We start from the raw sequence: 23,129 nt of genomic DNA on the forward strand, positions 1-23,129 counted from the left end.
CGGATTAGTCGGGCGGGAGGGGTCGGTATAGGGCCAGTTTGCTACAGGCCTTGCATTTCGATAATACTTTATTATGCACGAATAAGACGAACTTTTGGAAGCGGTGAATCACACCTGAATTTCTCGACCATTGAGTTAAACCAAAATCAGCAAGGAAAAACCAACCATTTGGCAAACAAGAAGAAAATAATAGATGACGTTATTAGCTGGTCTGAGAAGGCGGGCTAAAAAGACAATTTGACAGATACCAATAGACAAATCACAACATCACAACGATTGGATTTACTGATGCATATCCAATCAACAGTTGTCTCGTACTGTCTGTCACATAAGTATTGACCAATGAGGTATATTCAGGGGGTGGATCTCTGAAGCAAGAGTTCGTCTCTCTGTAGTCTGAGGATTAATGGAGGGCTGTTGATTTTGGCAAGTAAACCACAGCTGATCGGATCTGAAACCTGAGAAATCATCGGACCTGAGCTCCAGGAAAGGGAGGGGCTGCTATCGATTTGCAATAATAATTACTTGGAAAAGTGGATATATAAGGTTTTTGTGTCGGAATACATTGGAAAGTAAAGGGCCTTTAGTGGGGTCTGTAAGTGACTGACTGACTGATAGATAGTTAGCTAGGAAGGCGACGATAGCTAGCGAGCCAGCCAGGCGCGCCGAACCGGTTCGACGTTCTTGATTGTACCAGGTAGAGAGAGCTAAGCAACATTCGCAACAGAATTAGAGGGAAAACCGGCTAGCTAGCTAGGTTGTTGGCTAGCCATTGGCTGGCCAGCTAGCTAGCCTGTGCAGCTAGCTAGTTTACCCCCCCCAACCGCGGATAAAGGAAAAGTAGTAGCGGAGTACAATTGACTGTTGGCTAGTTAGCCATGATAACAGCCAGCTAGTAGCCAGCTTCCTTAAATACAGAACTCAAAAGGCTCCTGAAAACTCAAAAGTAACCCAGATCCAAGGGATCCCTATCGGCCTGCAATCATGGGCAACGCGCCCACCGCCAAGAAGGGCAACGAGATGGAAAGTGGTGAGTTTACTTTGCTTCCTACTAGTAACTTAGTAGTACTAGCTGCTTGACAACTAACAGTAACTAAGGTTTGTTACATGTCTGCATTGCTACACGGGAGGGATGAAAGTAATATCCAATATGCATTCAATATCCTCTTGTGGCCTAGTCATTACATGTATGTATTCTCTCCCATCTCCAGCCTTGTAAGCTTGTATGATCAATTGTACGCGCCCCAGACCCCCCTTTTCACTTTGGACTCTTGTTGATAAGATTGTGCGCTTATATATTATTATATAGCTATTGAATATTGACAAAGGTAAAGCCTTTATCTTGAATTTCCAAAAGGTTGGTCTGGTTGTAGCCAGGAAACCCCCCAAAACCAGACGGGCCACCTCCACACGCCCATGTCAGCCAATTACCACTACACATATCTATCTACCTACTGCATCCCATTTTCACAACAAATGCTAGGCCTAGGATACCACCTGTCATACCTAGGGGTCATGTACAACAGTTAATAGTTCTCTGCAGGACTGTCAATACTGAGTTTGATGTGAAACTCCAACTGAATTGACTACTACACTGCTCTTTCACGTGTATGTTTGGTAGTACTGCATCTTTATCTAGACCAGGGATGGGCAACTTTGATGGGGGTGGGGGCCACAACAAATCTGAACTCTTCATTTGGGGCTGCAGTGGCTCGAGGGTCTGCGTAACCACATCGATACCCACACTTGCAGGCAGAGGTCTAGGCTCCAAAGAATGCCTTTTGGGGAGCCCTAAGTGCTAAAGCCTTTTGGGGAGCCCTAAGTGCTAAAGCCTTTTGGGGAGCCCTAAGTGCTAAAGCCTTTTGGGGGGCCCTAAGTGCTAAAGCCTTTTGGGGGGCCCTAAGTGCTAAAGCCTTTTGGGGGGCCCTAAGTGCTAAAGCCTTTTGGGGGGCCCTAAGTGCTAAAGCCTTTTGGGGGGCCCTAAGTGCTAAAGCCTTTTGGGGGGCCCTAAGTGCTAAAGCCTTTTGGGGGGCCCTAAGTGCTAAAGCCTTTTGGGGGGCCCTAAGTGCTAAAGCCTTTTGGGGGGCCCTAAGTGCTAAAGCCTTTTGGGGGGCCCTAAGTGCTAAAGCCTTTTGGGGGGCCCTAAGTGCTAAAGCCTTTTTTTGGGGGGGGCCCTAAGTGCTACATTTAAGTTATAAGAGTTAATTTCCTGTAGTTCTACACATTTTGTCATGGGACGTAGAGAACCTGTTGCAGAAATGTTTTTAATATATGACAGAGTGACTAACAAAATCGATGGGTCGGTAATTCAACCATGATTACAACCAGTTTAGATAGTTTACCGCTAGGCTAACTTACAACCTAAAAAATGTTAACTTGAATAAGAGAAACTGCTGATGACCAACCACATTTTGCAATTGCACCGTGTGTATTCTACTATTGTGCTAAAGGCTACAGTTGCGGCTTTCAAGGAGCGGGACACTAATCCGGACGCTTATGAGATATCCCGCTATGACCTCTGACGAGGCATCAAACGGGCGAAGCGTCAATACAGGACTAAAATCAAATCATACTACGCCGGCTCTGATGCTCGTCGGATGTGGCAGGGCTTGCAAACTATCACAGATTACAAAGGGTAATTTAGCCACAAGTTGCCCAGTGTCACGAGCCTACCAGACCAGCTAAATGCCTTCTATGCTTGCTTTGAGGCAAACACCATTGAAACATGCATGAGAGCACCAGCAGTTCTGGATGACTGTGTGATTTCGCTCTCTGTAATACCGAAGTTTCAAATAGACCACCATAGTCTCTGTTCCCGAGAACGCCAAGGTAATCTATCGCCCCGCAGCACTCACATCTGTAGCCATGAAATGCTTTGAATGGCTTGGCGCACAGCAACACCATCCCAGACACCCTGGACCCACTTCAGTTCGCATACTTCCCCAACAGATCCACAGATAACGCAATCCCTATTGCACTTCACACTGCCCTTTCCCACCTGGACAAGAGGAACACCTATGTGAGAATGCTTTACATTGACTACAGCTCATTGTTGAACATCATAGTGCCCTCCAAGCTCACCCCCCCCAGATGGTGAGGTTAGACAACACACCCACCACACAAACCCTCTACACGGGGGCCCCTCAGTGTTGCATGCTTACTCCCATCCCGTACTTCCTGTTGACCCACGACTGCGTGGCCGTGCATGACTCCCAACATCTTCATTACGTTTTCTGATGAGACAATGGTGGTAGTAGACCTGATCGCAGTCAACGATGAGACCGTCGTTAGAGAGGTCAGTGGCCTGGCAGTGTGATTCCAGGACAACAACCTCTCCCGTAGCGCCAGAAAGACAAAGGAGCTGATTGTGGACCACAGGAAACGAAGGGCCGAACACTCCCCCATCCACATCTGTAGTGGAGCAGGTCAAGCACTTCAAGTTCCTGGTGTCCACATCACTAAGGAATTAACATGGTCCACACTAGAGGTAGACCGATTAATCGGAATGGCCGATAACAATCGGAAATCGTTATTTTTGGGCGCCTATTTGCTTTTATTTTTATACCTTTTATTTAACTAGGCAAGTCAGTTAAGAACACATTCTTATTTTCAATGACGGCCTAGGAACAGTGGGTTAACTGCCTCGTTCAGGGGCAGAACGACAGATTTTCACCTTGTCAGCTCAGGGGATCCAATCGTGCCACCTTACAGTTAACTAGTCCAACGCAATAACGACCTGCCTCTCTCTTGTTGCACTCCACAAGGAGACTGCCTGTTACGCGATTGCAGTAAGCCAAGGTAAGTTGCTAGCTAGCATTAAACTTAACTTAAAAATAAATCAATCATAATCACTAGTTAACTACACATGGTTGATGATATTACTAGATATTGTCTAGCGTGTCCTGCGTTGCATATAATCTGACTAAGCATACAAGTATCTGACTGAGCTGTGGTAGGCAGAAGCAGGCGCGTAAACATTCATTCAAACAGCACTTTCATGCGTTTTGCCAGCAGCTTGTCGTTGTGCGTCAAGCATTGCGCTGTTTATGACTTCAAGCCTATCAACTCCCGAGATGAGGCTGGTGTAACCGAAGTGAAATGGCTGGCTAGTTAGCACGCGCTAATAGCGTTTCAAACGTCACTCGCTCTGAGCCTTGCAGTGGTTGTTTACCTTGCTCTGCATGGGTAACGCTGCTTCGATGGTGGCTGTTGTTGTGTTGCTGGTTCGAGCCCAGGGAGGAGTGAGGAGAGGGACGGAAGCTATAATGTTACACTGGCAATACTAAAGTGCCTATAAGAACATCCAATATTCAAAGGTTAATGAAATACAAATGGTAGAGGGAAATAGTTCTATAATAACTACAACCTAAAACTTCTTACCTGGGAATATTGAAGACTCATGTTAAAAGGAACCACCAGCTTTCATATGTTCTCATGTTCTGAGCAAGGAACTGAAACGTTAGCTTTCTTACATAGCACATATTGCACTTTTACTTTCTTCTCCAACACTTTGTTTTTGCATTATTTAAACCAAATTGAACATGTTTCATTATTTACTTGAGGCTAAATTGATTTTATTGATGTATTATATTAAGTTAAAATAAGTGTTCATTCAGTATTGTTGTAATTGTCATTATTACAAATAAATTACAAAATTAGCCGATTTTTAATCGGTATCGGCTTTTTTGGTCCTCCAATAATCGGTATCGGCTTTTTTGGTCCTCCAATAATCGGTCGACCTCTAGTCCACACACACCAACACGTTGTTTAGAATGCACAACAAAGCCTCTTCCCCCTACAGGAGGCAGAAAAGGTTTGGCATGCGCCCTCAGATCCTAAAAAAGTTCTACAGCTGCACCTTTGAGAGCATCTTGACTGACTGCATCACTGCTTAGTATGTTAACCCCTTGGCATCCAACCACAAGGCGCTACAGAGGGTAGTGCGTATGGCCCAGTACATCACTGGGGCTGAGCTCTCTGACATCAAGGACCGCTATACCAGTTGGTGTCAGAAGGCCGTAAATGATCAGATTCCAGCCACCCAAGTCAGACTGTTCTCTCTGCTACTGCACGGCAAGCGGTACCGATGCACAAAGTCTGGAACAAACCGGACCCTGAACAGCTTCTACCCTCCCTAAGCGATAACACTACTAAATAGTTAGTCCAGTTAGCTATTTGCTTATCTGCATTGACCCTCTTTGCACTAACTGTTTTGACTCATCTCACATGCTGCTACTGTTTATCTATCCTGTTGCCTAGTCACTTTTTATTTTACCTTTTTAACTAGGAAAGTCAGATCTGGCCCAGCACTCTTAACCACTAGGCTACCTGGCTACTTTACCCCTATATATATATATATATATATATATATATATATATATATATATATCTCAATTACCTTGTGCCCCAGCACATTGTCTCGGTCTTGGTACCCCGTGTATATAGCCAAGTTATCCTTACTCATTGTGTATTTATTCCTTGTTGTTATTTTTGTCTATTTTTTACTGCATTGTTGGGAAGGGCCTGTAAGCAAGCGTTTCACTGTTAAGGCGCCAGCATGCTTCTGTTCGGCTGGCGCCTAGCTGAACGAGGATGCTTGCATATTCCTTTAAGACCTTTGCTTGAAAAATGAGAAATGTGGCAATAGTACTATTTGTCCTTTTTGAGACACCTTAGCCAGTATACACTTCCTCAATTATAATTAATCTAACTCAAGAATTCTGTCATGTTGACGTTTTTGCAGAGTTCTTAGTCACGCAATTTTACATCTAAGATGTTTGGTGCAGTGTTTTGTAATGAAAAAATGTGCATGAAAATGAGTTATTCGTTGAATGAAAAATACTTTATTGAAGAGTCCCTACTGTTGACCAATCACCAACGGGGCTCTGAACTCTGCTTGCTTCCAGAAAATAATTTGTGGGCCCGAACAGTCGGAGAAAAACCTTCTCCGAAGTCCAAAGACAACGTCACAATGTCGTCGTCATATATGGACAAACTCTTCCAAACTGTTTCGGCTGGGAAGCATGCAGACCCCTTTAGTCTACACCGTTTGTTTACGAAGCATGTGACAGAATCCAATGTTATAACGCTCAAATGTAAGTTCAGACTCTGCATGAGTCCCCCCTCCCCAAAATATTATATATTGTAAAACATTTTTTGGTGGAAATTGATCCAAGGGGTGGCCACAGACTGCCAGTTGCCCTTCCCTGGTCTAGGCCAATCGGTGCCACTACAGAGGCACACCTGTCAGGTAGCAGGGGGAAGATCCTCTACTTTCAGTGTAAATCGCTATGTATAGGACTTAAACACACTGCAGATGTCCTTTTTGGATGCAGCTTTTCAGGAGAAATAGTCAGCCTAGTTTGGAATAGAGGATAGAATGGTCCTTGTTATGTTCCTCTTTTTTGGGACTTCAGTGTTTATCCCTGCCCCAGCCTATACAACTTTAAGAAGCCAAACTTTGCCAGATGTCTGACTGTTTATTTATATAATGGATGTTACTCGGGGGAACCCCAATGTAAACACAGTAGTGGTCATCAGCCTTGAATCCCACACTGTAATTGACTGAAGGAGAGAGAGGGTGTGGTGGGACACTGAAGGCACAGGGGCGGGGTCATATGATGCGGGTGGTGTGATCCTCTCCAGGCTAAACCGTGATCCTGTGAGGAGTCTCTTGAACATCATGTGATGAACAGCATTTAGAACAAGAACACTCTGTGTGCCCTCCTGCCCATCTCTGGGTCGCGGCTCCCTCTCAAGCTGCTCTGCACAGCTTTTAGCCGGTGCCATCCATTTGTTTCCCCGCTGCTTCCCTTTTCCTCCACTGTCTCTCTGCTTCCCTATAAGTGGTGACTGTCTCTCCCTCATTGATATCCTGGTCTTTTAACCCTCTGTAACTGAAGTCCCGGAGTGGCAGTCCCGGAGCAGGTTTGGAAAAACAGTGTAGTGTAGGCTATGCATCCATAACACTAGCTGTTACATTGGCGTGCGCTTGGTTGGAACGGGTGTCTGTGAAATGAGCCTCGGCTGCTGGTGGAGCATACATGTGAAGAGCGGACCAGCCTGGTAGCATTAACCCTTTTCTTGGGGTCTGTGTCCCACTGAAACGAGGCCGCCCAGAGATCACTGCTCCACCGCCTCTCAGTTGTCTAAGCACACAGCTTTGTTGTTAAATGGTATTGATGTAGTATTAATGGAGGGATTAGCGGAGAGCTGCACACTGCTAAGATCCGACCCCTGGGCGGGGGCAGAGGAGGTCCCAGAGCCGTCAGAGGTTTGTCCACATGCCATGCTTGACATCCTTATCGTTCTGGATGGCCTCGCTATGGGCCCGCCCTGATCCCCAGAGACAGGTGCAGACCGGGGGTTCAGACGCTTACGCCCGGCACGGCAGCTATTTTCAACTGGACAACCAGAGGAAAAGGACAACATGCAGCCCCCTCTGAGAGACGAGACTATAGAGGACGGTGAGGCTTAAGGTCCGGTTCAGGTGGACCCTGTCTCTCAGCCCTGCCTGCCCTCTCTTCCCTGATACAGACAGACATAGCGGAGGCGTTGCTGTGGAGAGCTGAGCCAGGGCCCACAGGAAGGAGCAGGGTGGACAGTGTATGAGCTCAGGCAGGAAGTGGAGGAGCCTCTGGATTCATTGCTGCAGAGTGTCAGGCTTTGTCTCTACCTACATAACATGGCAGGACAGCTTCAAGTCTAGTCAGATATCCAAACTCCTATACAGAATCCTCCAAGGGTCGGTGGTGCTCCACTTGTCTCGAAGTTCAGGGCTCCTCTCTGAAGGACACTTTTTCCTTGCTAGTTGCTACAGGTCCTAGGCTGGTGCCATGTCGATGCTGCACAGGCTGGCGGGGAGGCTGTTCCAGCACGCTGGGCCCTGTCTGGGAAACACCAGCGGTGGGGAGGGCAGACACTGCCAGCCACAGGAGGAGCCAGAGGCCCACTGCTGGAGTGAGTGACTGACTGAACTGACTTGACTGGAGAAAGGGGGCGGAGCCTGTTCCCACGACACTCACGAGGGAGGGGAGTGATTGGTGGGAGTGGCTTGAGGGGGGCAGGGGGATGTGACTGGGTGTGTCAGCCGTCCGTATGCACAATCGCACGGTTTTCCAGTTCTCTTGTCGATTCTGTGCTCTCTGTGTGCGTTTTACTATACTTGTGAGTACTAAAAATTCTCACAAATGTTAAACCAACTAAAATTCTGAAGTGTGGACGTTTTGCTGATTCTCACTTGTAAAAAGGCAATGTTGGGGTTAGAATTAGGTTTAGGGAAAATAGGATTTTGAATGTGAATCAAATGTTTTTGTCCCCAAAAAGTCGTCACATGTATAGTAAGACATAGCTGTGTGTGTTGGACAGGATGACTTTGCTTTGGTCCGGGTTTTACGGAAGTAGACTCAATTTGATTAGCTTTGGTTTTTGGCTAGGTTAGTTGTTTTTGTACTGATGTTGTGTGGCCAACACATACAAAGCTCTTTTTGATTCAGCACCTCGTGTTTTGTTCTGTTGCCTGGTGTCGGCTGCGTCACAAAGTTCCAGGGAAGCCGTTTGTCTGTCTCCCGGGAAACCTGCCGGTGTGTCTGTCCAGCGGGGTTCCCTCTATGTGCTCCGGGCCACATGTGTCTGTCTCGGGGACAAGATGTCTGACTCACCCTAGCTTCCTTCAATCTGGGTTTGCATATCTGAACATGTCATTCCAGTCCCTCTGTGTGGGTACTGCTCAGTAGTCAGTCCCTCTATATGAAATGACATGCATTTAGCCCTGTGACGCTACACTGTCACGGTGGAGCTTTCACTGTGGCTATAAATATGTGGGTGGCTGGCGGGGTGGTTTACACTGGCTTGCATAACAGCGCCAGGCTGTTATTTGTATAGCACAGCACTTCTTGACTCTTTTTAAAGGCACTTTGTTCTTCTGGGCATGCTCAGATACTCTTGTAAGAATGCCCAGTCACTCTCACCTCTTGTAACTCCAAGTGCTGACTGAACCTAAGTACCTGACAGTACAGTGCCCAGAGAAGCAAACCACGAGGACTGTAAGGTCTGAGGTCTGTGAAGTGGCTGGGTTGTGGACTTATCGCCCATTTCCTCTGGACTCTCTCACACACCCAACGGATGTCTCTCTGCATCCTCGTTCTCCTTCACTTCCTCTCTCTCACCATCTCCCCCTCTCACTTCACTATATATATGTATATTCCCCCCCCCCCCACAAGTGTGGCTTTCTGTATCATCCCCCCTCCCCCCCCTCCCCCACATCTCTATGTCCAGCTCCACTCGTCCACTGTCTAATGCGTTGCCTGCGGGCTGTGTGCTCTATAAATTAGGTCTGATGTGGACTGGATGTGGTTTGGCGGGCTCCAGAGTGAAATCTCGGTCAGCGTGCCCCAATCTAACCCCCTGTGCCTGCGTCACAGGATCCCAGCCGAGCCCAGGGGAGAGATGGGATTGATCGAGACATCGATCCTGGACGCAGGGGCACAGTGGTGTGTTGCATTGGGCACTAGAGGGGATGTGTTTTAGCTGTGGTTGGTTTGTGACTGTGGTTTTTCTTTAGAAACAAGCTCTTTCGAAAAACATCTGAAATGGTTTCACACCGTCCTGCTGTGGCATCTCACATGGGTACTTACGTAGACCCAGGAGGTTTTCCTGATCACATGATCTGAGCAGAAAAACCCCTTGGTCTACTGATGGGTTGTGTTGATGAGAGTAATATTGATGGTGCCAGGAATTCAGGTTGATCTCCTGGTTTGACAGAGCAGAGGACTGTCATTACTTTTTTTTCCATAGGAGAGATCCTCTCTGGGCTTCATAAATATAACCCCTGGCTGTGGTGATGCCCCTCCCCCTGGTGACCAGGCCCCTGCTGTTGATGTGTGTTTAAAGGATAGGGAGCAGGAGGTAGAACTGTGTGCAGAATAACTATAGATACAAACGGCGCACAGGTCCAATTGATCTATGCGAGTTGTTGTAACGAGAGCAGAGCACTGTGGGCTTTATTTGGCTCTGGACTACCAGGGTCTCTGGCTGCTGAATGAGCTCTGCTCTTTGCCAGGACACAAGACAGACAGATGAAACTGGAAAGTGAATGTAGAAGGTGAGAGAAGAAACCAAGGAAGTTGAAGGTTGTCTGTGTTTCTGGACGTAATGGGAGAAGGGGCGATGAGCCAACCACTGTGAGGAAGAAGAGGCAGGTCGCGACGTAGAAGTGACAGGGCTGATGTCAGGCTCAGACAGCCACAGGAAGAGCTCCAGGAGGCATGGTAGCAGGAAGAGGGAGTCTGGGTCCACCTCTGGCTCCGGGGCTGCAGAGGCAGCGGTTGCAGCACCAGAGATGCCCATAGTGATCCCTGACGGTAAGGGAGGGTGGCAGTGGAGAGGAAGGCTAGGAATCATCTTCCACCCATCAGATGGTATTCGTGGCAGCCAAGCCTCGCAAATCTAACAAAGTCTGCACTAGATCAAGTCAATTCCACTTGGACCATTGTTGGTTTAACTGTTGAGCTGTTTGATAGCTAGACGTAACTTCCCTCCTTAGTTGTGGCTCTAGGCCTACAGTATGGAAGGAGTGTCCTCTATGGGAGACTATGTTGGGGTTTACTTAGCTGGGAATAAAGGAACAAACTGACTGAGAAATGTACTCTCCCAGGAGACTAGTCTGCTTTTCTTTTCAATGGCTCTGGCATGGGAGCAACATGGTTGTAGTCATGTTTATGAACTTTGGTCAGTGCTGCTCTCTGGTCTTCCTCTTCTGTTGGAGTTCTCCAGAGAGAGCTGCTAGAGGGGTGGGTAGGTGTGTGTTTATAGCCCCTTTTGTGAATGGAGAAAAGCAGAACCACTGAGGAGATATTAGTGCTGATCACAAGGGTCTGTATGGCTTTGAGGTTTTGACTGTTAGTGATGCTCCAGAGGTTTTGTATAATTTCATCCAGTAGTTTTGAGTTGTTTTCACGAGCCAAAATGGTTTCCCAACAATTGTGTACAACGTCATCCATTTTGTATGATATGTTACGAATTCCAATTCTTACAATATATTATGAACTAAGTGTTTATACTATGAAAGGGACAAGCGCGCAGCTCGCCAGAACAAAAATGTTTATGGAATGTAAGGATTGCGTGGCGTTCTCCAGATTACAGATGGTGTATTAGGCTATCCATGTGTGAGCCATAAATTGATACAGAAGATTTTCAAGATCTGTTTAATCTCTTAATTTAAGGAAAAATTGCATACTGGTTTAAGAGGGTGACAGATTTAAATGTTCAGCTTTCCTCTGACAAACCCATCGATTTACTGTAGTGTACGTATTCTCCCCTCAGCCCTCTGTATCCTATAGTAGTATTAATAGTACTGCTTACTAGTAGCAGCCTGCCAGCCACTGTCCCCAGTGTTGAATGGTAGTGATGTAAACTTACTAGTAGCAGGCAGACAGCCAGCCAGCCAGTGTTGAGTGGTACTGGTACTCTCATACAAGTAGCAGCCAGCCACTGTCCTCAGTGTTGAGGCATAGATAGATATGAGCAGGGATTAATGAGGAAGGGCTGGTATCTACATGTTCCCACAAAGCACAATGATCAGCCCAATAAAGATAAGAGGAAGAGATGTGCTGCACTTCTGCATGTGATGCCGTGTCTGTGTGTATGTGTGCATTAGAGCTAGAGTGTGTGACTGTATAAAGGTTATGATAAGTCACTTTGGAGTGGATAAAATCTCTCACACATTCACTGGCACAGAGACCGTAATGCGTTCACACACAATACATTCACATAGACTGCCTGTATCGATTGGCTCTCTGCTCTCGTTCTGACATGGCTGGAGAAGTAAGTATTCGATAACCTGACCTCAGTTGATTTGGCTTCAACATCAGTGGAAATGAGCCCTGTCTGTGTGGCCAGAGTGAGGGAGATGGGCAGCCTTGGGCTAGGCTACACATGGGATATACTTGTGCCACCGGTAAGGTACACAAGACTCATTCTAACACACGCTCAAGTTCATCTCCAAAATATCACTATTTAGCCTTACAGAGAAGTCTTTATATTATAGCTCTGGTCAGTGGTTATAGACGTGAACCTCTGCTGAACTGTATCACAACATCCTCGTTCTCATCTAAATGTGTCTGATGGAATCAGTGTGTCGTGAAGTAGGGTAGGTGCTAAACCATCTGTTTGCTCTGTTACAGTGAAGGAGTTTCTTGCCAAAGCCAAAGAGGATTTCCTCAAGAAATGGGAGAATCCAGCACAGGTGAGTTAGGAAAGAGGGAAGTGTGGGAATGAATGACAGGCCTGCACACGCTCAAAGACCCCAGCATACCAGCCCAGCCCAGTGTCAGTCACGCCTGGGTGAGAAGGGAAGTGTGCCCTCTGCTGGATCAAACTAGAATCACATTTGTTGGAACTTCATATTTTTATGCTTTGGGGCACACACAATAAATGAGCCGGGTCTAGAATAGGATGATATCTTTACTGATTATGTGCAGCATTTGGCATAACACTTTCCCTCCTTTTTCTTTTAGCTTAACACAAGTTGAATTTGCTATTGTAGTAATGTAAGAATGACTCATACCTTTGCTACAATATGTGTGCACTGGCAGGACTAACAGTTGCCTGACGCATTGCACTTTCTGAATGTCTCAATCCGTATCACATCCTGCTTTGCCTGTTTTTTTGACAGGACAGGGTGAAGTTTGATGGGTAGTTTGAGTCCAGTGTTGCTACTCAACCTGACTCTGGCACCCTGATAGGCATTCTGGCCGGTGTTGGGCTTGTTTCCCTGTTCTAACTGACATGTTCTCCTCTCCAGAACACCGCAGCCTTGGATGGCTTTGACCGTCTGAAGACCCTGGGCACGGGCTCGTTTGGTCGAGTCATGCTGGTCAAGCACAAAGAGTCGGGCCAGCATTTTGCCATGAAGATACTTGACAAACAGAAGGTATGGTAATGTGGCCTAGGGAGTTTTCATTCAAATTCAGTTAGTGAATTGACTCCAAGTCCTCTTTTACAGTACATGTAGATATTTTTATATTAATGAATACACATTTATATTAATCTTTTGATTTATGTGAAATGGATCTGACCCCCTCAACACTGGTGCTGTTACTGTCTCTCAGCCCATTAGTCAGAGATGTAGGGGGCTCTCCTTGCTTAACAAGGTGTCCTGGTTTGTTCCCCTCAGGTGGTGAAGCTGAAGCAGATAGAACACACGCTGAATGAGAAACGCATCCTGCAGGCCGTCAGCTTCCCCTTCCTGGTGCGTTTGGAGCACTCTTTCAAGGTACTGCTGGACACGCGTGTGGGTGCATGCGTTCATGTGTGTTTCAGGGTTTCCATTAGCCGGTAATAGCCAACTTTTGGCTGCGTATTTTTTGTTGTATTTTTTTAAGGTGCGAAGTAAAATTGGCACTGGCCCATGGTCTGGGAGAAGGGAAAAAAATACCCTTTGCAAATATATTTATTTATTTATTTATTTATTTATTGGGGGCCTATTCATTGATGGACATACCAGTTGATGTAAATACGTTGACCGATTATCGGTATGTGTTCATTTTGTGGAATTAAATTGGCACGTGTGTATATTCATTATGTCTCTTATCACACGTGCACAGCATACCGATACAGAACCTTTGAGAGGAAAATCTGTAATACAGCGCTTTTATAAGCCCAATCATTGCGCAATAATTCTAAATTGTGTGTTAAAAATATTTAATGGGCCATGATTAAAAATAGCTAATATTTCTGTTTCTCAACTGGAAGTGTGCTTCCTGTTCACCATTCAAATGCATAGGCAACAAAGGCAGGCTTCAGCAGCGCGTTTAAATTGTAGTTTGCATTTTGAGAAGCTACTTGATTATTTGAAATGTTTTAGTACATGAGGCATGTTTTACCTTGCTTCAAAGTAGCCTAGGCAAAATCCCACCATATCCGTGGAGGCAGTTATTTAATAAAGACTTCCATATAGCATTGAAACCAGTATACTATTTCTCTCATGATCTATTGGTTTTCAACTAGTTTTTTATTGTCCGGTAGCCAAATGCACATTCTCATGTTGCCTTGGTGCATTGCTGCGCTAATAATGTTGATCAACATTTTAAGCTGAAGTTCTGATCTGTTGCATCACATTCATTTCTGTTTTTATGTAGACAGGCCTACTGGTTATATGAATTTGGGCTCTATCGTCCCACAACTGTCGCAGAGTCTATTTGGGCTATTTCTTTCTCGACAAGCTGACCAACAGAGTAGGCCAACGATGGGGGATAGTAGATGGACATGGGCTCATAGGGGGTGTGTCCAAAAGGCTAGGGGAAGCTAAGCTTTCCCAAAGTAAATTGAGTTCAATTGCCAAAATGATTATAGCCTAATTGGCCTACTCCTGTCTACACAGACATAAATAAATACAATCATTCAAATGAGGCTACTAAAGCATGAATTGGCCACAGAGAAACATTAGCTTCCCCTAGCCTTAAAAAAATAATAAGTTGTGGATTGTTTTAAATTGCATTGCCTACAGTCGGAAGGAAAGGCAGCGTGCGCAATTTGGGTTGCCACTGTCATTGAAAAGTAGAGGCCCATCTAGGCATATTGCAATATTTCCAAACTCAATTGTGGGGAAAACACAGTTTAGGAAGCATATGGCTATTTCTGTAAAGAGAAGACAATGAAAAGACTCGACTGTCTTTTAGTTATCAAAATTCAACTTAGATTTACTGTTTATCTTATTGGCAACAGCGGAGAGCATCGGCCATATCACCGGTGACTATGCACTGCTCATATTCACTCTATCATTGTTGGGTCAGTGCTACTTAAGGTTTTTTTTTTTTTTTTGGACAATCATTTCCTCCTCCAGTTTAGCTTGCCCTCCTCCTATTTGTCTCCCCTTCTGTCTGGCCTATTCTATGGACAACGTTGTTTTTATTGTCTGTTTTTATTATCTGTTTGTCAATGGCAGCAGAGTAGGCTACCCTGTCATTTGTGGTGTTAAAGATTCTGCTAATGTCTCCAGGTCACACAAGGTGTAGTAGAATTGAATGAGATGTTTTTCCCATGCGAAGAAAGAAGGGTGTCTACTGTAGCCCAGGCATCTACGCTATATGCACACAGCCAGTCATTCAACTCTTTATACAAACATTTGATTGAGTTGTATTATTAGCCTAAATTATGACTATCCAATATGCTCATCACATTACAAATAGCCTACTATCTTACATAAGTCTGCAAACGGGATGATGCATGGAATGTTTTATTATAAAGGTGCAATTTGTTATGGTGACTGCTTCCCCAAAGTGCATAGGCTAATGGTTTTACTATTTGTTACTGGTCTTGTTGGCTGAGGAAAAGTACATGTGGACAGTTATTCTAGCATCTTCAAAGTGTGCAGTAAGGGGACATGTTATTGCATCCTGGGCTTGCATGTTCTGTTATGATTAATTACCATAATCTAAATGTGATTCCTGCCATTCTGAGCACCGTGGGTGGACCCCCTAATCAGGTTACGCTCCCAATGCAAATGTGTCTGGTCAATTTTAAATGCGGTCAAATGTCCGGCGCCACATTTTCCTGACGGAACATACTTCCACGTTTGTGTGTGAAGGTGAGGTTCACAACTCAACTGTGTGAAATATTTCTCTCTGTAGGACAACACTAACCTGTATATGGTGATGGAGTATGTCCCTGGTGGTGAGATGTTCTCACATTTAAGGAGAATTGGCAGGTTCAGGTGAGTCTGTTTACTGGTCTCCCACTGTTGGAAATATAACCAAATAGCTACAGTAGTTAACCCTCCCCATTTTCCATAGACCATGACTCCACAACAGCCTCCTAGTAAATATATTGTGGTGTCCATGTTGCCCTCTGACCTCTCTCGCTCTCTCTGACTGCAGTGAGCCCCACGCCCGCTTCTACGCCGCCCAAATTGTTCTGACCTTTGAATACCTTCACTCACTGGACCTCATCTACCGAGATCTGAAACCAGAGAACCTGCTCATTGATAACCAGGGATACATACAGGTGAGAACACACACATAGTCAAATGGCCTAACTGAATGATAAGGGTGAAGCAGTTAATTTAATCTAGAACAACAATGGTGTAATGAGTTTGTTATGCTTATATATCAGCATCGACGCCCATGTTAATAATTTGACAGTGCCTTGCAGATTGTTACAATTCTCTTACGTTTTACTTTGTGCTTATGTTTGCTACACCTTGGGGGTTGATCTGCGTCTGATACATATGCTGAAGGGAACGCACGGCAACGGTCTCTAGCGGGTGCTGGTAGGCTGAAAGGCCAGGCGGTTCAAGTGTTAAAGGGATCACATGCTAGCTGATACCATAGATTTCCAGTGATTATGCTAAAGCTAGTTAACATTGGCTCGCAAAACTACCTCTAACTTCCTTCATACTGGACACAGAAACATAAAAATGGTATCCACAAGTTCATCTGACTCTGGGGAAGTAGATAAAGGGCATCGTTGCCAAAATCCTGGAAGTATAACTTTAAGCGAATGTCAGAACTGAACTGTTGATCGTCATTGCTGAGACATCTGTGTTCCTCCCAGGTAACAGATTTTGGTTTTGCAAAGCGAGTGAAGGGCCGGACCTGGACGCTGTGTGGCACTCCGGAGTACCTGGCCCCTGAAATCATCCTTAGCAAAGTGAGTGGTCACCACCAAACCCCCGGCCTGCCGTCACACCTCGTATCCATAACAACACTGGGTTTTTACCATAACATAGGGGTCATTACCATGACACAGCAAAGATCATGTCACTACAGCCACTCACAAATAGCTCTGACCATAATTACAACCGCTGACTAGAGAAGAGCTTATGCATGACACGTTTCATTCTTTTTGTGCTTAGTTCTGCCTCTTTCCCTGGGAATCTAACACTCCTCTTTCTCTCTACCCCCTCCCCCCCAGGGTTATAATAAGGCGGTGGACTGGTGGGCTCTGGGCGTGCTGATTTATGAGATGGCTGCTGGCTATCCTCCCTTCTTTGCTGACCAGCCCATTCAGATCTATGAGAAGATTGTATCAGGGAAGGTGAGTACAGAGTACATCAGACAGAAACCCAGATTACACTCTTCCTTTAAGACCTGCTTTCAGTACCAGTCAGATAAGGCAGTTCATTGTAATTTACCTCCAAACTAATTAGCTGTCTGTAGCTAGGTTTCCATCCACTTTGAAAAAGATTTTCATGTGAGTATTCTAAAATATGCATAAAACAATATGCACATTTTCCCACCAGAGATGTTTCTATCAAATAGACTTGTGGTGAATAAAAGGCTGTGCGTGATGACGTATTGCACATAGTAACTTTTGAGGTCAATTCCCATGTCCTGAAATGGAAAGATCCATGTTAAATAGGTTTCCATCGAAATGATCAACTCTACTGATGGTTTCGTCACAAACTGTTGTTTATATAGCGAATGTGTCCATTCTGGTCTGGGCATGTGTGCTCTAGCCAACATCTCGCAGATACAGTGCAGGTAGGTACCTACATTATGAGATTATTATGGATTAGAGCAATATTATTTGGGGGTCAAACGACAGCCAAGCATCGATCATCATGTCACCAGAATAAGACCCTCAATATTTATAGGAAAGGAGCATCAAGCTCATCACTTCTACTTCACCACCCTGTGAAGTTCAGAACTTATTTCATCTGTAGCCTAATAAACTGCATGCTTTTCCGAGTCGAAGTGAGAGGATCACACATAACACTGCGTGACTCCAAGTTTACTTCGATATGATGGTCATTATATCAATATTTACGCATAAAGGTGTTTCCACTGCCATTTCTCACATTCATTTTAGAGACAAAAAGATTCCAACATGGGCCTCCCGGATGGCGCAGTGGTTAAGGGCGCTGTACTGCAACACCAGCTGTGCCACTCTGGGTTCGCGCCCAGGCTCTGTCGTAACCGGCCGCGACCGGGAGGTCCGCGACGCACAATTGGCCTAGCGTCGTCCGGGTTAGGGAGGGTTTGGCCGGTAGGGAAATCCTTGTCTCATCGCGCACCAGCGACTCCTGTGGCGGGCGCAGTGCACGCTAACCAGGTTGCCAGGTGCACAGTGTTTCCTCCCACACATTGGTGCGGCTGGCTTCCGGGTTGGATGGCGCTGTGTTAAGAAGCAGTGCGGCTTGGTTGGGTTGTGTATCGGAGGACGCATGACTTTAAACCTTCGTCTCTCCCGAGCCCGTACGGGAGTTGTAGTGTTGAGACAAGATAGTTGCTACTAAACAACTGGACACCACGAAATTGGGGAGAAAAAGGGGTAAAAAAAAAAAAGATTCCAACATGTCCAACAAAAGAATTGTCTGTTTGCATTTATAAAATTGCACTGGCATTTCCATCATCCCGGTTGTGACTTTTTTCATGTCAGGTAATTCATCTGCATTAAATGGTTGGATTGTTATTGTCCTACTGTGCCTTTCCTGCTTTTGTTGCTATATTCACATTAGCATTACTCTCTTCTGACCCCTGACCTTGGTGTCTTCATATATACACAGCACTTTGTTAGGCTGAGTTCTAGCTCGGACCTGTTTTCCAATCCCCTCTACATAGATCATCATGACTCCACAGCCCCACTGTAAATGTATTGTGGTGTCAACATGACCCACTGACCTCTCTCAGCAGTGAGCCACATGTTAAAGAAGTTTATCATAAGCTGTTCCTAGATCTGAGCCTATCTAGCCCCAATCTTAACCTTAATCATTAGGGGGGAAAGACTGAACAGGCCCTGTCAGTCTATGGGCAATCTCTGGTCTTCTGTAACGGAGTCATATTTGTTAGGAAAAATTAACATTTCTGTAACGGATGACTAGAGTTCCTCCCTCCTTTTTTTCTGTTTTGGAAAGTTTTCTACTGAACACAACCTTGACGTGTCTCTGTCCCCAGGTGCGCTTTCCCTCCCACTTCAGCTCGGACCTGAAGGACCTGCTGAGGAACCTGCTCCAGGTGGACCTGACCAAGCGCTTTGGCAACCTGCGCAACGGAGTCAACGACATCAAGGGACACAAGTGGTTCGCCACCACTGACTGGATTGCCATTTACCAGAGGAAGGTGAGAAGGCCTGCTTCCATGGCTCTTCTATTGTTCACTGTATAGCCACTGGAGAGAGAGGCAGGTTTGGTTGGGACAGAGAGATTGGGTTGGGGAAAGGGAGGGATGATTTAAGGGGTATGATTCAGAGCTAATGCCATTTGGCTTGGTCTTGTTTGGAGACATGTTACACATGCATTACTCACATAGTCTTACATAGTTGGAATGGGGTCCACTTGACTAATAACATGTTGTCCATGACCAGTGACTGTCAAACCGCATATGTCAGAAACTAAGGAGGAATGATACTGTGAAAGCTACAGTAGCAAGAATCTGAGTATTCTCTGTGTTTCAGGTGGAGGCACCGTTTATTCCCAAGTGCAAAGGCCCCGGTGACACCAGCAACTTTGACGACTATGAGGAAGAGGAAATCCGAGTCTCCTTCACAGAGAAATGTGGCAAGGAGTTTGCCGAGTTCTAGGCCCAACCAGGAGTAGCGGAAAGAGCCAGGGATGTAGAGAGAAAAGGCGGGAACAGAAGGAAATGGGAGGAGAGGTGATAAGCTGGACTGCTAACTTGCATTTTGTAATTACGACATCAACAATGTAACAACCCCACCCCCCAAATGAAGAGCGAGTGGAAAAAGAACGAGAGAAAAGACCTGAAAGAGCCAGCAGTGTTGCCTTTTCTGATTGTTTCTCACCTTGTTACTTATCCATGTTCTGTTTTCCCTCTTGTGTTTGTGGCGAGGGTAGAAGGGGTAGGGGCTAACCACCTCTCTCTTCAGTTGGTTTGTATCTTGGCAGAGGTGTAGCGACACATTTTGAGTCATTGCAGGCAGGTTGAGGCATTGATGTTCTGGTACTGAATCTAGGCTCCTCCTGAGTGGGTCCTCTACAAGCTTCTCAATGAATGAGGGCACCTCATTCTTGTTTTGTAATTGTCCACCCACTCCTATCTTGTTACCCCAATCCCCCCCCCCCCCCCCCCCCCCCCACATCTGTCTCTCCATCCTGAATCTGTCCAAGCAATACCAAGTCCAACAGACGTGCCTATCATAATGCCAACTGGTTGCAAAACCGTGTCGAAAGCATTGGTGCAGAGCTTTGGCTATTGGTGGCATCAGCCCTTGTGCCCTTTCTAGTTGAAAGCTTGACACTCTCTGCACACGCCTTCTGTCCGCTCGTTGTGGCATGATTATTGGTTTCAGGATTCTCTCATCGCTTGCAGTTCAAGCAGTGCTGACCACTTTTTGATCAGAGAAACAATGATTTCTCTCTTTTCATTTAGGTCTCACTACCTTTTTTTCGGGACCTGTGAAATTGTGTACATGAGCATTTCTAATGTTAATTAAGTCTGTCTTTTCCTCTTCAACTGAATTTATTAGAGCATTTTAAAACCCTTTGAGGGTCATTGTGTCCTCAAGTCAATCTGTGCTTGTGTGTTAGTGTTGAAGGGTGGGTTAAAAAGCAGTGACTAACATAATGATCACACACTCTTCTCTGACTAGTGTTTATTTAATTCATAGCACATTTATACATGTTGATATATTATAGAAAAACGTAAATATCCATCTTTTTTTTCCAAAGTTGTCTCTTAGCTGTGAAACCGAAATGAAGATTTCAGAAATAAACAAACAAGTATGAATTCTGCCAAATTCGCAAAGGTAAGGACATTGCTTACGCAGACATGTTTGTCAGTTAACTATAAAGGTGGTGGATTTTAATGCGCAGGAAAAAGTAGCAAAATGTTATTTTTGTACAATATCACTTTTAAAAGAAAAGATGTGAAAGGAGTAAAGCTCTGGTCGTGGTGAGGTATCTGAAATGTTCAAACTGACTCTCACCTGCCCCTTTTGTATGATGGATCGAGGCCCGCTTTTTATCTGGCAGAAATCATGTCATTTCATTCAGTGTTCAGTTAGATGTGAACGGTTAATGCTGATTTAATCATGTTAATTCACCAGCTCTGTTCAACCTGCTGCTGGCCTGTTTACTCCTACATCCCCTGAATTCATCATCTTCAAATGGACCCTTTCACAATGTATGACTGTTGGAAGTCAGGATGTAAATGTCAAATTATTTTCCTTTTCCTCATGAGATAAAATGTATAACAATCTGATTTATGGATTTTGAAAAGCTATCCTGTGATTATTTTATTTGCAATGTCATATTTTTGGATGCAAGACAATCGCAGCCCAAATCTCACCAATGGCTGGTTTGTAGACAGAGGTGTGATGACGCAACACATTGACATGGTTTAGTTGATTGTCAACAAGACTTTGTTTTCCCACAAGCTTTTATTTTGGGGTAATAAGGTTATATTCATTTCTTATGTAGACACTAAATGTTGAGTGATTTGGACCCCCACCAGCCTTCATTAGGCACCACACCGTGTGCACCTCTCAAATGCATTTCGTGTGTTTAATAATATACAGTATTTATCCTTCAATCAGTTTTGTCATTAAGTCTATTGTAGTATGGCTTATTTCTACTGAATGTTCACATTCAAATTTTTGAAAATGATTCTTTGGCAGTCCTAGAGGTTGCATCTGAATGTCTGGAGCGGTGTGGTAAGAAGGCTACTTTACAGAAGAAAATGAACGTATCGAGTGGAGATACAGACTTCCAAACGTATGCTCTTTGAAGAAGAAATGTTACGTATGTATTATAAAAATCACGGTTCTTGCATGTGACGAAAAACAACCAATGCAAGATGTCCAGGACCTATGACATGTTTTAATGACTATTTCAGATTTGCAACCATTCATATACCACAACCAACTGATATTTTGCTTGTTTCATTGTTTTGCATCCCTCTGGTCTTTCTAAGCATCGTTAGTAGTAAGGGAGGGTCAGTACCAGCTACAGGTATCCAGTCACCTCCACTGCCTTGCTAGGACCCTTTGAAGCACACCTCACTTCTCCAATCATGTCTTTATTTAAAATGTTTTTTTTTTTAAAGAAATGTGATCATGTAAGCCTAAGTTGTGACTAGAAAGTTGGTCAATTGGTGTTCAGAAAACAATTTTTACCATTTGGTCCTGCAAACATTTACAGTTGTGCTGGAAAAGTCACTCAGTGATTAGAGGCGGGATAAGCTCCATGAACCACTGATGTGACAGCTTTTAAAAATGTAATTAGGCTTTCCTAACCCATGACCTCATGTCTATGAAATGTTTGTTCCTGTTTCTACTGACCGCCTCCCACTCCCATCATTATAACCCTATCATCAGCTTTTCTGTGTTCATCTTTTCACTCTGTTTGATTGCCTTTGTTAGCGTTCTAGTTTTACATATTCTTCACATTGAACTTCTACTTTTTTTTTTTTTTTACATCATGGAGAAAACTTTGCTTTAATTTTCATATTTTCTAAGTGTATTTTCAACAAACATTTGAATCCTTTTCCTTCCCAATTTGGGTACGGTGATGGTGTAGTCTATTGTACCCCCCCGGAAACAATACTGTATATCTGCCTTTGACAGTCTTAATTATCTTACCTTCAGGAGAACTTGACGGATACCCTTAGGACACAACAAGTATGTTTTAAAAAAATAAAGTCATATTTTGCAACATGTATCATTCCAATAAAGTTTTACTTGTTAAAATTAAAATTGTATGAGTACCTTTTGTAGATCATACTGACTGTTAACAAAACAATGTGTGTATGTTGGTAGAACATGTATTGCCGTTTGTACAGTACATTTGGTTGTTTGTAGGAACATCTTGGTGGAGGGGATGCCATGATAAACAAATAATGCAAGGAGCTGATTTGAACCTGTGTGTGGGCCTACACCTCCTATACAAATATGTATGTCAAACTGTCTATTGCTCAGGGGCTTTCCAGATGAGTGTTCAGCCTCTGGCCATCTATCCAGAAAATGTCAGATGGGATGAAGATGAAAGAGAATAGCTTCAATGATAAGACGGCTCCTGGCTATGTGTCTGGACTGGCCCAGCTACCGCCATTGTAATAACAGCAGGCCCCCCCATATCCATCTGCATCGTGTAGGCCTACAGTGCTATCACATACAATATCACACCCTGGGGAAAAGGGAGTTTATCCTTAGACTCACCGATTGTATATTTATAT

General features: G+C 44.7%; 1 protein-coding gene across 3 annotated transcripts; it reads left to right on the top strand.

Annotated features, from left to right (window-relative positions):
- Positions 1 to 72: 72 nt before the first annotated feature.
- LOC110486718 (cAMP-dependent protein kinase catalytic subunit alpha) lies at positions 73 to 22,650 on the top strand. 3 transcript variants are annotated; one of them, XM_036941415.1, is made up of 10 exons: positions 73 to 1,030; positions 12,183 to 12,244; positions 12,803 to 12,931; positions 13,175 to 13,273; positions 15,630 to 15,712; positions 15,876 to 16,002; positions 16,552 to 16,647; positions 16,912 to 17,034; positions 18,894 to 19,058; positions 19,393 to 22,650. In XM_036941415.1, exons 1-10 carry the CDS (start codon positions 985 to 987, stop codon positions 19,516 to 19,518), a joined length of 1,056 nt encoding a protein of 351 aa, XP_036797310.1. In that variant the 5' UTR covers positions 73 to 984; the 3' UTR covers positions 19,519 to 22,650. The 3 variants fall into 3 exon arrangements, with proteins under 3 accessions (XP_036797310.1, XP_036797309.1, XP_036797311.1); XM_036941414.1 differs by lacking the exon at positions 73 to 1,030 and adding an exon at positions 7,764 to 7,959; XM_036941416.1 differs by lacking the exon at positions 73 to 1,030 and adding an exon at positions 8,147 to 8,166.
- The last annotated feature ends 479 nt before the right edge of the window (positions 22,651 to 23,129 follow it).

The sequence above is a fragment of the Oncorhynchus mykiss genome, chromosome 13, assembly GCF_013265735.2.
Source record: "Oncorhynchus mykiss isolate Arlee chromosome 13, USDA_OmykA_1.1, whole genome shotgun sequence".
NCBI classification, from domain to species: domain Eukaryota; kingdom Metazoa; phylum Chordata; class Actinopteri; order Salmoniformes; family Salmonidae; genus Oncorhynchus; species Oncorhynchus mykiss.

Excerpts from the sequence above, each read along its gene's own strand:
- LOC110486718 (XM_036941414.1), top strand. The coding sequence starts at position 7,836 with ATGTCGATGCTGCACAGGCTGGCGGGGAGGCTGTTCCAGCACGCTGGG. Across the intron at positions 12,932-13,174 it reads AGATACTTGACAAACAGAAG|GTGGTGAAGCTGAAGCAGAT; the intron begins GTATGGTAATGT and ends TGTTCCCCTCAG. Across the intron at positions 13,274-15,629 it reads GTTTGGAGCACTCTTTCAAG|GACAACACTAACCTGTATAT; the intron begins GTACTGCTGGAC and ends TTCTCTCTGTAG.